The sequence below is a fragment of the Pararge aegeria genome, chromosome 19 (assembly GCF_905163445.1).
Source record: "Pararge aegeria chromosome 19, ilParAegt1.1, whole genome shotgun sequence".
NCBI lineage: Eukaryota > Metazoa > Arthropoda > Insecta > Lepidoptera > Nymphalidae > Pararge > Pararge aegeria.
The window spans coordinates 9,735,350-9,751,516 of NC_053198.1; the positions used below are offsets into that span (position 1 = coordinate 9,735,350).

General features: G+C 36.6%; 1 protein-coding gene across 1 annotated transcript; it reads left to right on the forward strand.

The window, feature by feature from the left end:
* The first annotated feature begins 282 nt into the window (after window positions 1-282).
* Window positions 283-12,946, forward strand: LOC120632172 (G-protein coupled receptor Mth2-like). The gene is made up of 9 exons (XM_039901979.1): window positions 283-301; window positions 561-861; window positions 2,888-3,055; window positions 6,042-6,160; window positions 7,446-7,524; window positions 9,500-9,660; window positions 9,816-9,954; window positions 10,915-11,004; window positions 11,634-12,946. Exons 1-9 carry the CDS (start codon window positions 283-285, stop codon window positions 11,845-11,847), a joined length of 1,290 nt encoding a protein of 429 aa, XP_039757913.1. The 3' UTR covers window positions 11,848-12,946.
* Window positions 12,947-16,167: the final 3,221 nt, after the last annotated feature.

Below are 16,167 nucleotides of genomic sequence, written 5' to 3' on the forward strand. Positions count from 1 at the left end.
CTTCATGAAGTATTTCCTTCACCGAAACAAGAGATATTTAATTCATTATAAAGCACATAAGTAACTTTAAAATTGCCCATCATAGTGAAACCAAAAAGCACTATGCTGCTTCTTTAGCTCTGCTTCTTTAACGATTAAAGTTTTACAGACACAGGCCTTTCACTTTCACTCTTCTCCTAGCACAAAAACTTTCACTTTCATTCAGGTTGACCCTGCCGCGGCAATAAAATCCAAAACAACATCTGTTTTTCAGACAGCTCCAGATAAAAGCGTTACGTGAATATGAAACAACATTGCAGATGTAAACAAACGCACGCAATTCAAGCTGATCTAGTATATATTATAATACTAATCCCATAACTCTAGCTCATAACAATAGGTAGGTATATCGACTGTAAAATTTAGTACGAGTATCTTTAGTACAAACTGCGCTGGCGCCTCGACAAGGCGTATACAGCGAATATTATTATTATTAAGTGACGAAAAGTTTATTCTTTAAATAGTGTGAACCTGAAGTGTTAAAAAAATGTTTTATGTTTGAGTGATATTTATTAAATAAGCAAGCGTAATCATTTATCTTCACCATTCTATTTTCATTAAGATGAAAGTGCTACTGCTTTTCGCGGCTTTCGGCCTGATATCCTGTGAGCCTGAGGACTCGTATTGTTGTAAACCTGGTCAGGGGGTTATGGCAGATAATGAAAACCTTTGCGTAGACACGGCCAACAATGTAACGTTTCCAACTAAACTTTCCTGTGACGTCGTGTATCATTTTAATCAATCGGAATACAAATTTTTAGTGACTGATGATGGAAGACTGATTATGTTGTTCGCGTTAGAAGCACAAGTGGAAGCCGATCAGTAAGTATTCTTCATCGTGCTCAGCAGTTGGGCAAAGGTTTTTTTATCTCACAGATTTAAAGAATTAACTCTCGAATGAAGGTTAGCAGATTTAACGCAATATTGATGATGATTTCCGACACAACGTATAATATAATTATTATCGTCATATGAACCCACTACCGGCCCACTACAGGGTACGGGTCCTCCCACAATGAGAAGGGCAGAATCGCGCGGATCGGTGGTGTAAATTCCACGCCTTTGAACATTACACGCATTCAAAAACTCTCAGGCATGCATATTTCCCCATGATGTTTTCTTTATCGTTGAAGCAAGTGATATTTAAATTACCTAAAACGTACATAAGTTACAGGTTGAATTCGGCCCCCCGGAAATGAAGCCGAAGTCCTAACCACTGGGCTTATTGAATATCCTAACACCGCGTGCTTTGAATATCCTGAGCCACGATTAATATAAGAGTGGGAAATGCCATATCCTAACTCTAAGCTAATACTGGAAATTGCATGACAAAAAAACACTATTTTTGGCTCGATCCGGAAATCTAGCCCAGGACTTCGTTATCCGTAGTCACACCTTTTAAAGTTGCTGTTTACTTGCATTCGTTTTATTAATCCTGACGAAACAGACAAGCTTGACCTTTTTAGTTTCCGAAATAAAAACGGCACTTATGCCCACTCCGTTATCTGTCTTATCTGTCCATAAGTCCGTAAGTCACCATCTTTTTTCTCTGCAGAGACTAATGGTTTCTTGTTCCTGCGAAAACGGGTTTGAATATTATTATTGAACCTGGGTTACTTTCCTGCTGTCTTGCATTTTATCTTTTATCCAAAACCTGTGCCACTCATAAAACCCGTATTCAGTGGCGTGCACTTCATACATGCACGAAAGCACTGCGTACCCAAATTATCTTATATAACTCGTATTGGAGGGGAATTTTGCCATTTTATGCCATGTACCTGCTTTATGGATACCCTGGCCACTAACCCTCTGAACGCCACTGCCCGTGTTAAACACAATAACTGGAAACAAAGCCAACCTGAATTGTAGGAGATAAAGTCTTTCGGAGTGTCAGGTTTCCAAGATATCAAACTTTTAGTAGGTAAACTAAGGTCTTCAGGAAAAAACTTCAAGCTAAAATTTGGCGTATTCTCTACTTGACTACTTGGAAAAGTCAGTCTTCATGCTTTGGCGTGTTTTTTTTTTGAGGTCGGTACGTTTTCTCTTTTCCCTGTTTTGTACAACGCGCATGCGCTTTTAAGGTTACTCAAGGTTTAAATATATGGAAAAAGTACTTTAATGCTATTCTTCTTGGCGTCTCTTTACGAAAGTTGGCATTCATTTTGGCCATTTCAACTTTGGAGAATTTAAACTTAAAAGAGTATTTAGAATGATTGCCTTTAGTAATAGGTTACATACCTCACAAATGTTAAGAATTTCGTTAAGGAGTAAAAATAGTTTATTTTTTAGTAAAACAGAACGCTTATGAGTTTGTACGTCTGACACAATCATTAATAGATGTTAACATTAATGTTTTACCGCAGTTAAGATGTATTGTAAAAAAAATTGTTTGTCCCTTGTAATGAAATATCATCAACATCGTTATCAACTCTTTACCGGCCCACAAGAAGCCACAGGTCTCTTCTCTGATTAAGATAGCCCACCACGCTCTAGCCAAGTGCGCACGTGAAGACTGGTACCTATAGGTACTTCACACGAAAACATTGTGGAGTGGAGGACTCACAGACATGCTGGTTTCCTCAAAATTTTTTCTTTCCCCGTTACAGCAAGTTATATTTAAACGCACCTAACTCTGAAAAGTTAAAAGGTTGCATGGATTAATATCTGAGTTCCGAAATTCTAACCTCTAGGCTGCCAGCGCTTATTTAAGAAATAAAAAGATAGTTTTTTATGAAATATAAAAGGTGTAAAGTCTACAGTAAAATCAAAATTTCATAAAAAAAAAATTAGAACAAAAGAGCCGTCTTCTGAAAAACTAAATTTAAATCTTAATTAAATATAATTACAGATTTTGTATAGCTAACCGAACGCTGAACTCCAATGAGAGATCCGCAGTGGTGTGCGACGAGGTAGAAGAGGTAATTTTTGACCAACGGATCCTCGGGTACTGTATGCTGGTGTCGGCCGTGTTCTTGACCCTGACTGCGATAGTTTACTGTGCGCTCCCTGAAATGAGGTAGATAATATTATTTTCAAGCCATTTACACATCCACCTATAAAAACATGCTAATTGTTAGTAGTACTCGCCCACGAAGGGTTCCGTAAAGTGCAATATGAAACAGTACGTACACATTATTAACATTGCCATGCCATTATACGTTGTTTTATTATTACTTCGACCTTTTTTCTGTTGCCATAGCAATCCGTGAAAACTATACTTCCATCACAAAATGCAGAAGAAAATGTTTCATTTTATCTATCTCGTTTATCATTACTATTTTTGCATTATGTTGTAAAAATAGAACGTTGTGCTCAGTTGCGTGCACAGGGTATGCACAGGGTATGCAAATGATATTAAATGGAGAAAATCTCCAGTACGAGATATAAATACTCAAGGATAGGATTTTTTATAACTCTTACAATCCCTATACCTAAGTTTTTTATAACTCATACTGGACATTTTCTTCATTTTATATCATCTGTATACCCTGTGCATACCCTCTATGCACGCCACTGCTTGTGTTCACCAGTTATCAGTCTCTTAACTGAGCACTCGCCTACTTTTTCATAAGATGGGCAAGAAAGAGGCATATCACAGACACAGTAAGGTTTGGTGCAAATTAGAAGTACAATGAATATGTACAAATCGAGGTCAGGGATAGCAAACCTGTAAAAATATGGTTTTCTTTTATAATGTTTCAAAACGTCTAACGTCTTCATACTAAACGCGAACGCTAGCGATAACCAACTGCTAAAAAGGGTCTGAATTTAAAGACTAGAATGACATGTTGTAGTAGCAACTTAGAGCTATTAGTGACAGAGCTCGTTTGGGAAAGTACCTTCATGCTCATTTACATGCAAAGCAGCAGTACCGTGTTACAGAAGCGTTGTTAGTACCGGTGTTATTACGGGCACAGAAATCTTACCACCTAGGTTTCAGGTTTATGGACCTACGGCGGCACATTGTAAGATGTGTTCCTATTTTGTGCATACAGCAAGTGAAGTGTTGCTCTGTTTAAAGTCGATGGTTCAGGTAGGCCATCTATTGCTGGACCGCATCAATTATTACTATAAAAAAGCTTAATTTGTCAACAAGCTATGGGCGCTGGACACGTCTTTTGTAGGGCGTTCCAAAATCCACGATCCTGGTCCGCTTGTTTCCAGTGGCTCCCAACGACTCGTTTGATGTCGTCTTTCCACGACGTTAAGGGTCGACCAATGCTGTGTTTACCGGTATTCGTTCGCAATTCCAACACCCGAGTTTGGAGGACTGGAATAGTCTGGGCCACAACAATGTGTTAACACATCCACTCAAGCAACGACAATCAATCGATCGATCGACAGCTATAAGATAACTACCTGATAACTCGATAGTCTAGAAGACCGAGAATCGATCGATGACAGAATCAATCTCGGTTTTCGCATGGCGATTTCCTCGCATCATATCTAAACGTAACCTTTATGTTAAATTTGGCTGTGACGTGCGACAAACAAACCGTGCTGAGTAATCCTAATCATTCACAGATAACTGAGAAAAACTTACCTATAGATAACATTTTGATTCCCTCCTCGAAGAAATCACATATGCGACGTTGCTTTGAATATGATAAATGATATGATTCCTAAATTCTTCAATATTATTCCTGAGGTGATTTTGGACATAACAATGTATAATTTTCAACAATGTGTTTCAATTTATTATTACAGCGACGTTACTGTATGATAGATGAATTCCTGAATGAATTAAATGTCGCATGTAATCTTTTTTTGCCCTAGCAAATCACTACAACTGTTTTAGGTACCTACCTTCAAGCGGTTGCGCTCGAATTCGTTCGCTAATGGAAAATTAAAAAAAAACCACAAAAACTTTCATTCATTTCAGTCAACCTTTTTTTTCCTATAAACACTTATGGGGCTTAACTTACATTAAGCCACTTATCTTACTGTAATTGCTTTCAGAAAAGAATTAACAATTAGCTGTATCCTTCGAAGTTTTTCGCTACTGTCGCTTTTTTCTAGAACTCCGTGGAAAGCGTTAATTTTTCCAGAAAAACGCTATCGCTAAGCACGTCATTCAAAAATTGAATGATAAATTACATACACATATGATAATTTTTTATACATATTTATATATAAAATGAACCTATGCAAGTACCGCCATATTTGTTATCTTTTTGGCTCAATCATATTGAAAAGTATTGTAAAGATTATGTATGCAAGTTATTTCTATGCAAGATTTCAAACTTTTAAACAATATTTCACACCCAAGTTAACATGCACAGATATATACGCGTAAAAGTGGTTTGAAGTCATTACAATTATATTTCAATGTTCTTGTACGCTCACTGATATATTTAGGCTTATATACGAGTATATACCAAATCTTGAAGTATATTTTTTGAAATTATAAGGATTTCTCCCAATCAAGTTATAGCGATGTTTTTTATGGTGTCCTATTACTCAGTGGCGTGCACTTCATACATGCACAAAAGCACTGCATACCCTAAAATTTTCATATAACTGGCAACGGAGGAGGATTTTGCCATTTTACTTCTTTATGCTTACCCTGGTCCAAATTCCTACGCACGCCACTGCTAGTACTCCTTTGATGTTCTTGTACTCTCAAATGAACTATTCTTTATAGTAATAATTGACGGACCAAGATAATAATAGCAAATGGTTCACTTGATGTTCGCTAAGTGGTAACCCATCGCCTTTATACGGAAACACTTCGCAGGGTATGTAAGTAACACATCCTACATAGTGCCGCGCAGAGTCCATTAATCTAAGCCGTGGTGATATGTCTGTTATTACATCGGCAACCACGCCCTACAAACTGGAACACAGAGATGCTGATTAGAGGCAATAAGCATTGCGGTAGTACTACCCCGGACGAGCGCTGTCACAAAAAGGGCAGTAGACCTTTTTGTGTGTGTGAAGTCAAAAGGTCTACTGCTGGGTGATCGAGATAAAAACGATGTCTGATTGATTTCATGTTTCAGGGATTTACAAGGGAAGAGCATAATAAATTTTTGCGGAAGTTTAGCGCTTGGACTGAGCATACTGGGCGTAGTGACATTGAATCTTCCCTTCTCTGATATGGGATTATGTGCTGCACGAGGTAAGTGGCTCAGTTAACACATGTGTTCATTTATACACGCAGGCATTCCGCACTGTAACAATTTGAAATCGATACGATCAGTGATTACACCATACGTATTATATACGTATGGTTCCAGACACACTTCACGCAAGAGAGAAAAAAAAAATTGAACACAAGCTGCTGTGCTGTTGCTTGTAATATTCGTACAACTTTTATCGTAAAAAATAGTTTTTAAAATGTCTGGTTTTCTTTGGTTTTTCTTTTAATAATTATAATTGACGGACCAAGCAGTTATAGTGTAATAGTTACTTGGCGTGAAGTCAGAAAGGGTTCGTTTATAAAATACTTGAGATGCTTAAGGGAGGGAGATTGGTCGAGTCAAATCTAATCTAATCTTACGCTGGAGAGAGGGGAGGTCTCGGCCAATATCACGCAAATTTTTTTTCCTGACGAAACAAAAAAATATACTTACACTATTTTGATACATTGGTCTTTTTACAAAAACAATCCAACGCGTTAACGTAAGAAAAACCCATATTTTTAAAAATCTCACGTCATCTCACCAGAGGGGAGTTACAGAAAATTTTAAAAAACACCTCACGTAATTTATGGACGCCCCTAAACTGTGGCGCGTTTTAATTAATATGCTTCGCCCTTACCTATGGAATTGAGTCTCAGTGATGTTATAATTAGGTACCGCCGAATACGAGAAAATAAAATAAAACATGGGTAAAACAAAAAGCCATACTTACCTATCTCATATAATAACGTATACTTGGTTCGATCTATGTGATAGTTTGTAAACTAGGTTTCTTTACTTTTTAACGATTTTAGTCGTTTAGAGACGTTTAGAGACGACCACAGCCTTGGACTCAGAAAGCAGGGTCGCTGCTTTCTGAGTCCAAGGCTGACTGGCTGTGTGGTTTCGATTCCCAATACTGGAAAATGTTTGTATGATGAACATGATTGTGACAGTGTCTGGGTTTTTATCTGTATATTATAAGTATTAATGCGTAATATATTCTTAAAAATATTCAACAGCTATCTTAGTACCCATAACACAAGCTATGCTTACTTTGGGGCTAGATGGCGATGTGTGTATTGTCGTAGTAGGTATATTTATTTTATTTATCATAGAATCACGCATCTTTCCCATTGGAACTATGCAGTTTCCGGGATAAAAAGTACATTTACCCTTGGCCCTTGGCCCTATTGGACCTACGGTAAATACGCCCTTTGATAATGAAGTAGGAATGTGGCCTAAATTGTTTTTTTTTTTTTTTTATTGTTTGTTTTTTTTCAGGTTTCTTCATTTACTTCTTTATAATTGCAAGCTTCTTTTGGACGAACGCCATATCAATACAGATTCTCATAAATTTAAGGTCAGTATTATAATAACGCAAAGCTGAGCGGTGCGTCGGTGCGTATAATTCATAATGTCACCGTAAATCGCAGTAGTCAAGAAAATTGATTTAGTACGCTTCAATTTTTCAAAAAAGAAGGAAGGTCGAAACGACTCCTAAAATTGGAAGTTGCAATTCGACGTGTAGTTTAGTTTATGACATCTAATTCGTAATCAAAACTGATTAACACTCAATATTAAAACAATCTAATACAAAATCTTCAGATGACCGATTGAAGTGAGTACTCTGTATTCTGTATGAATCCCTGTAGATAGGTAAAGCACTACTAAAGTTTTTAGATTTGATTTATTATTACATCGGGCGATTGAGTAAGATATTTCAGTTAAATCAGAACCATTTTCTATGGATTAAAGGCTATACCGTCGATTTCATTTCTTTAGGTGAAGATCTTAGAAGATATTTATAATTGTATATATTATACATATTAATAAATAATTAATAATTAATTATTATTAATTTCTTTTTATAATTTATTATATAACGTATTATTAGTATGTACTTTAGTGTGTAAATTTATTATTGTTTTATTGTTATTGCGATTTCCCGTCTCTCATGTATATTCCTACCGTTAAGGTTACCTGGAAGAGAACACTTTTAGTGATAAGGCTTTTAGTGATAAGGCACATAAAAAAATTTAAAGCCTTTTGGTTTTAAATTTTTTTATGTGTATTTTTAATTTATCCTTTACTACGCAATATAGATGTTTAAATAAATAAAATCTTATATCCTTCTTCAGAGATATAACCTAAACGCTTGTATGGGAACTAGAAATTGCCACACAACTAAGCATTAGTGAATACTATCTCATAGCTTCGAAACCTATCGCTTTTTCTTCGCTGTGGCAAAGAACCAGGTTGCATCATCAGAATCAAGCACTATCACATGAAAATTCCACTTACCTAAGTAAACATAAAAATGGAGTCCTTATGGATACCTAATTACATATAAAAAATTACAGCTTTACAATGCAATAACTTTCAAGGTTTACGCGTTAAATTTTACGAGTAATAAATCAAACAATGCGTGCATAAGTGACGTAGATACATGTGGCGTACGTACCTTCTTTATACCTATATGTACGTATCCAGTGTCTCATTAGTCATTACCATAAAAGAACAGAACAATCTCTAGCTAGACAAACTTAACTGGGTCGGCACCTAAGTATAAGCCGAAGGCCATACTTAGGAAATCCAAATACGCTACTACTGCCAGTTTTCGCTAAACCTAGGCACCAACCTATGCCTAATATTTAATTTTTAAAAGCAAAGAAATTTATTACTAATCATTTTTACGTAGGTAAGTATATATTATATTCAAGCGAACGCCATTTAGTACTGTTTTAATTTGCTTGTCATAGAATGGCAGGTTGTAAAGTATTATTATTACAAGATCAAATTTTTCAACCTGCAATTGAAAACATTTCAATTTTAATTTGAATACTTATATATCTAAATTCTAAATTAAACTATGAATATATTTACCAAATATCGGTATAACTTATATATTTACCGAATATCGGTAAATATATAAGATGACTTTAACAAGTCCGGCCAACCAAGAACTTGTTTGCTTGACGCGACTAAAACAACTAAAGAGCTTTATTCTTGGAGTCAAGGATTCTCTAATGTAGAACTCCCGGGTGCATTGGTTAGCGTAATCCTATCAGGTTAGCCACGATCCTAGCCTGCGCCAGCACTCACCATCAGGTCAGGTTGCAGACAATCGCTACATAGTAATGTAATAAAAATATATTCCGACAAAAATTCACGTAAGCTCATCTGATTACTTATAGTACATTATGCAACAAGTATGGTATATAGTATATTACAGTTCTATAAGGAAGCCGAGGATGTAATGATCAATCCATACGCGTTACATACGACGTTTTAAATCACACTTGCGAGTGAACAGTAAAATTATAAATTCTTTCCAGACGTCCAACTATCTGTGACTACGGTTGGAAGGCTTTCATCTGGTACGCACTGTACGCTTGGGGGTGCCCAACAGTTTTGACAGTCGCAATGGCTATTATCAATTTTCTCCCAGGCTACCATCGCAAGCCTGGCATAGGATTGAACACATGCTGGTTTTATAGTAAGTACCATAAATATAGGTACCTGTCTAAAGTGTCTATATCGAGGTACATAGAGAATGATGCAAAGAAAATAACCTAATAAGGTTATCCTAAAGTAGTATTGCTTACAGATGGTATAGTAAGACACAAATTTTAATTAATGGTTCAATTCCAGACATGCGAGTACAGTGGCACTATATGTACAGCGTGATGGCGATCCTGATCTTTACCAACATCTGTATATTTTTTTACATTTCGTTTCACCTCTGGAGGCTTTCGTTTGCATCTTCCCATATGAGGGCGCTTAAATATAAGTAAGTTTTTTTATTTCACTTCTGTTTTTTTTTTATTTTTGACCGCATCTAAGGTCGTAACCGAACGCTAAATCGCTTCACGGCACGTTTTGCAGGTAGGATGGCAAGCCTTGGCGTAAGAGCTTCCCGCCAGCCACTCACTCACAGATAAAAAATTAAAATTGTAAATTTCCAAATTATTCCTGTCGGGGATCGAATCCGGGACCTCCTGCTATAATACCACAGCGCACACCACTGCGCCGCAAGTCTTAACAATAACGAAAGGGGCGCAACGCTTTACAATAACATCTTAATATATATAAATCTCCTGTCACGATGTTTGTCCGCGATGGACTCCTAAACTACTTAACCGATTTTAAATTAAATTGGCACACCGTGAGCAGTCTGCTCCAACTTAAGAGATAGGATAGCTTAGATCTTTAATTATAGTCGCAATTTTTAAATTATTTGTCTTTAATTAATTGACAGTCACATGTTATACATATATATACTACTATACTCATTTAAGGCTTAACGATACTGAATATTTTAAAAACTAAATCAAACGCAGACGAAGTCGCGGGCAACAGCTAGTAGTTATATAGATATTGTCGACTTTCATAAAAAAAGTTTATAAAATACCTTAAAATGTATCGTATAATACATATATACATACATATATGTTCAATACCTATCATACTTTTAATCAAATTCAAATATGTTTAATTTATGTAAACCTATCAAGGTACTTATGAATTTTTGTTTGCAAAAAATCCGACTTTAACTGTGAAGGAAAACATAGTGAGGAAACCTGCATGCCTGAGAGTTAAATATAATGTTCTCAAAGGCGTGTGGATACCACCAATTCGCACTGGGCCAGCGTGGTGGACTACGGCCGCAAATCCTTCTCATTGCGGAGGGCGACCCAAGCCCAGTAATGGGTTTATATGATGATGATGATGATAAATTAAATAATTACAGATTCGTTATGACAGTTCGAATGATTATAATTATGGGATTGCCGTGGATATTTGAAATGATCAGTTCGTTATGCAAACCTAGTATTATTTGGTGAGTAAATTAACATCGTTTAAAAGTACATTAACAGTTTTCGTGTTTGTGTTCCCATATCAGTTTACAACATGTAAACGAAAACCGAAATAATAGTTCACAGGCTTCATTATTTACTGTCTCTGAGACTTATCTGTGAAACCAAAAACCTAATAGTTTATGAGTATACCACTGCTATAGTTTTTACTAAAAGAAATTAGATACAGCCTTAACAATGCATGCAAAATTAAAATCATGTGACTCCTGTCACTTTATTAGGTACGCGTCTTGTAGCGTATGTACTATGCGCGTGTCGTTTTGTATAAATAACAAAAACTTGTTTATCGAGATTACGAAAGGTAGCTTTAAAATTGCTTTAATTTTCGTCTCACGTTTCATTTCATCACAAAATAATATAACCAATTAGAATAATATTGCAAAGTGTATCTGAAATCCGAATGACTAGATAAAATACTGGAGACCTATATACTTACCAACTACAAACTTCTTCATATCTAAAAGTACGAAAAGACTAGTATTTGACGAAATTGTTTAGTAAAACGATATAATATAACGTGTGCTACAAGAAAATAAGATCTTGGTGTTTACCTACTATTCTATTAATATAAAAATGTTTACATACGTTTCAGGGCCATTATAGACGCATTTAATGTGTTACAAGGATTTTTAATATTTATGCTGCTCGTCGCGTTTCGGAAACGCGTGTTAAAAGCAATGTTCAAGAGGGGCTGGCTGAACTGCATATCCGGTACCGTCGAACGCCACCTAGCAGTCGGTGATGATGAAGAAGAAGTGGTGAATCACACTATTGAAGTAGGCCTGCACGAGAGGCTCACAAAATAAGTTATCTGAATGCCAAGTCTGATTTTCTACCTACGTTTATTTATTCGAGCGCGTGAAAGTTTGGTATCGAAGAAGCTCCATCTAGTGACAGACTGGGAAACCGAACTGTCACTAGATAGCGCTTTTTCGATGCCAAATAAATCGTAATTACCCTTCACGCGATCGAATAAATAAATATAGTTTGAAAATCTCACACTTGGCACTCTGATAAATCGTTTTCACTATGTTAATCCGTATTTGTAAAAATACGTACGTACAAATATATTACTATTGTAATATATTTGTACTAGTTTGTAACTAAGGTAAATAGATCCAATTTGAAGGCTGCACACTCAAATTCTGGTCGAATAAAGTATCAAAACGATCATTAATGATCATTACTGAAGCTGAACCAGGTAACAACTATAAAAGTTTATAAAAGAATATTTTTGAGAGAGCAGATCAATGATGCCGGTAATCAAAATAAAATTTTAAAGTCTAAAACCGGCAAAATAAATAAAAAATTGCCAATTAGTATGGAGGTACCTACCAATCCACTTATCGTGTTTATAAAGCTCGGACATCCAGTTTCAGTTATTTACATTTATAGCGCACCTATCGACGTACTCTTACGGTCTGCAAGGTAAATAAAAAAAGTATTTTCGTATAAACCGGCACACCTATTTCCGTGTAACGGTGTTTACGTCTGACCGCTGATACACATATTTATCTATAGGAAACTTAACTACTTATTTGCGATATTTTCGGAATCACACGCTATTCGACTTTCAAGGTGTGGAGTAGATAATGTTGAATGCCGTATTATTATGACTCACAAGCCACAATAATCCCGTGTCTCATTGACCATTATTCGTTTAATAAGTACCTATCTATGGTAATAATTAAATGGCTTATTTGCTTAATTATTAGTTATTCATATTAGTGATTCGTCTCAAACTAAGACCGTGCGTTGCAAGGCAAACACTGCTTTATCAAATGATGCTAGTATTAGTGCAATGTGGAACTTTTATAATAATGTAACTTATACCACCTTCAGGGCTAACACAGCACGACTAGCATGGGCAGGAGACAATTATATCCCCGGGGAACTATATAAATTGATCTTCTCCCACAGCTTTATCAACTCTCAGAGCACTGTGCACAAGTGGAAATGATATCCATATAACATATGTGTATCAATAAACGGGGGTAAACTTCTCCTATTCCATGTTCCCGCGCTATAGCAGGTGGGCACGTTCATTACATTTCTTGTCTGGGGATATAATCGGGGGATATAATTTTAGATGGTATAGTAAGACACAAATTTTTTGACAATAATTTTAGCGCGGGAACATGGAATAGGAGAAGTTTACCCCCGTTTGTTATTACAAATATATTATTGCACGCCTCATAAGCGAAGCGTTGAGGTGGGTATTACTGTCAGTTAGCGCACACAGAGTGATTCTCCAACTTAAAAAGGTCACTTTTTATTCTTTATTGCTTTTATAAGTGAATATAAATAGACAAATGTTGAGAAAAAACAGTATTTTTAACACATGATATTTTTAAATCTCTTTTTATTATTTAAACTGATTAAAAAATTGTTTTAAAAAGTTCTGTCTTGGACGTCCGATCCCGTATCTTGTGGTCACGATAAAGAGCGAAATACTTCACTTATCGAGTTGGTTTTTTTTTATAGGCGTATTTAGGAATAGAAACCTATTGCTTTTCACGGTTTATTTAGATGTAAGTAGTTTAATTATTATTTACAAATAATCTCAATTTCATTGTAATAAATGAAATTATGAGGCGTGCATTAATATTTCCACTTGTGCGCCAATGCCCTGAGAGTTGATATAGCTGTGGGAGAAGATAATTTTTTATCCTTTCCCCTGGGAGATTATTGTCTCCTGCCCAAGCTAGCCGTGCAGATCTATCTAAATAATAATCTTTTCTTTTATCAAGCCCGACTGCTGTTACACTTGGGTACGGTAGGTAGATAATTATCTTCGGCCACGGATTTCTAGCTCGTTATTGTAGTGTATGTGATTACACTGTCTCGTGTGTTCCTGAGCAATGTTACTACGTCAGTATTACCCGAGCCACAGGCGAGAGTAGACTTGTGACGGTCGTGAGCATTGCCGAGCCAGTGCCTAGGGGACGCTATCAGCAGATCCTACAATTATAATATTTATATTATGATCATCCTTAATTATTCGTACCCGTTATTATGATACTGCGTGGCATATACTCGTTCCTGGTTCAAAGGGACTCTTTACTAGTAAAGAGTCCCTATGAACCAGGTACGAGTACCACCCTGGTACGAACCTGGCCTGACCAATCCTATATTTATTATAAAAAGTTTTTATTGTAAAATTATCCATACAGTTACTGCTTTTAACATTACGTTACAGGGTAAGATCAGACAGAGAGACAAACAAACGATTAAAAATAAAATAATATAAAAGCTAATAAGCTATATAAGCTAATTCGCAGACGAGTGACATGGCGCGGTTTTAATCGCTGTGTAAATATGAAAAAAAATCAACCTACGTTTTACGAAGGTGTTTCAGAACGTCGACCGTTCTTGTTAACTAAGACTTAAGAGTTAACCTTGTCTATTTGTTAATAATAAATGTGCCATATTAAATTATTATTTTGTTATTCTTAATTATATTATTAACAATGTTACGTATTCATTTAACTTTATTTATTACTTATCTTTATAATGGAGTTAATCCGGTTTTCAAATCTCTAAACTAAATTGGCAATTCTGATACAATATATCCCAGACAATATTGTTAAAAAGATAACACAGACAGGTCTGTAGCTCATTAAGTTTAGAGAGTTGTGGTATAGCCGATTTTGTATTGTTTCCTAAGACCACGACTCCGACAACAGTGCTGGTCGGAGCGGAGGTGGCGGTGGGAAGTATAGCAGAGCGGCGGGAACTGGCGTGGTTTTGTTGTGTTGTTGTTGATTGATATTTATTCCCTTGAAATTAAACCCCAATACGGCAGGACTAAACGTAGAGTGTACCTGATATCCTACCGACTGCACCATGTATTTATTTTTATACTTTAATTAAAATAAACGAACGGAAACCATTTCTAGTTTGGTTTAATCAATAACCATAGTTCCGAGGAGGGATGGACGTTGGGGTCCCAAGGTGCTGGAATGGCAGCCCCGCACTGTTAAACGCAGCGTTGGTCGACCCCCGACGAGGTGGACGGACGACATTAGGCGCGTCGCAGGTAGCCGCTGGATCCAAGCGGCACAAAACCGTGGAATTTGGAACTCCCTACAAAAGACCTACCTATGTCCAGCAGTGGACGTCTATCGGTTGATACGATGATGATAGATGGAAGAAGCCATCTAGACAGAGCAATCGTACTGGAAATGCTGAATTGTGCTGGGCGACGGAGGACCCTCACTGGCCTCCTCAATAGTAACAGACCTACATAGCCGCTATAGAAAGTCGAGACACGAACCCTACTGGCCTCAGAAGTCAGTGACTTACATCGCCTCTATAGACAGTCTCGATGCTGTCTAGACTATATCAGCATATACTACGTCGAATTTACTGTGTCTTTTCTTTATACTGTGTCAAAAGTACGAACACCTAAGGAGCGACAATTATCGGCCGTCGCCGGCTGCATGTGCAGATACACATGCAGCCGGCGACGGCCGATAATTGTTTACGTTTACGGCTCTTTACGTTGCTCCGCTTTCATTCGGACCTACCCTTAGTACTTATAAGACTATACTTGCAATCGTAAGGTTTGATTGAATTCTTAATTACACACACAAAAAAAATACAAAAGAAATTAGACGGCCGATTGACGCAGTGGGCAGCGACTCTGCTTTCTGAGTCCGAGGCCGTGGGTTCGATTCCCACAACTGGACAATATTAGTGTGATGAACATGAATGTTTTTCAGATTCTGGGTGTTTATCTATATATTAATAAGTATTTATGTATATTATTTATCAGTTATCTTAGTACCCATAACACAAGCTACGCTTACTTTGGGACTAGATGGCGATGTGTGTATTGTCGAAGTATATAAAAAAAAGTACAATAAAAACAAACAATAGAGAAAGTTAAAAATGGTTTGGGTGTGCGAAGGCGGTCTAAGGGATATTGCGAGCGTGCAAATCTTATGGGTATCTTAAGGACGACATCATAATTAGCTATGAAAACACAGTAGGTAAATAGCGCAAGGTTTTAGTCGGAGCCCTCGGGGCTTAAGAGTTTTGGGGCCTCGTCGGTGTATATTTTATGTTTCTATAATTGTAATGTTATTTAATCTTAACAAAATAAAAAGATACGGAATTATTAA

Coding starts and splice junctions, on each gene's coding strand:
- LOC120632172 (XM_039901979.1), top strand. Junction 862..2,887: donor GCACAAGTGGAAGCCGATCA/GTAAGTATTCTT, acceptor ATATAATTACAG/ATTTTGTATAGCTAACCGAA. Junction 9,661..9,815: donor GAACACATGCTGGTTTTATA/GTAAGTACCATA, acceptor GTTCAATTCCAG/ACATGCGAGTACAGTGGCAC.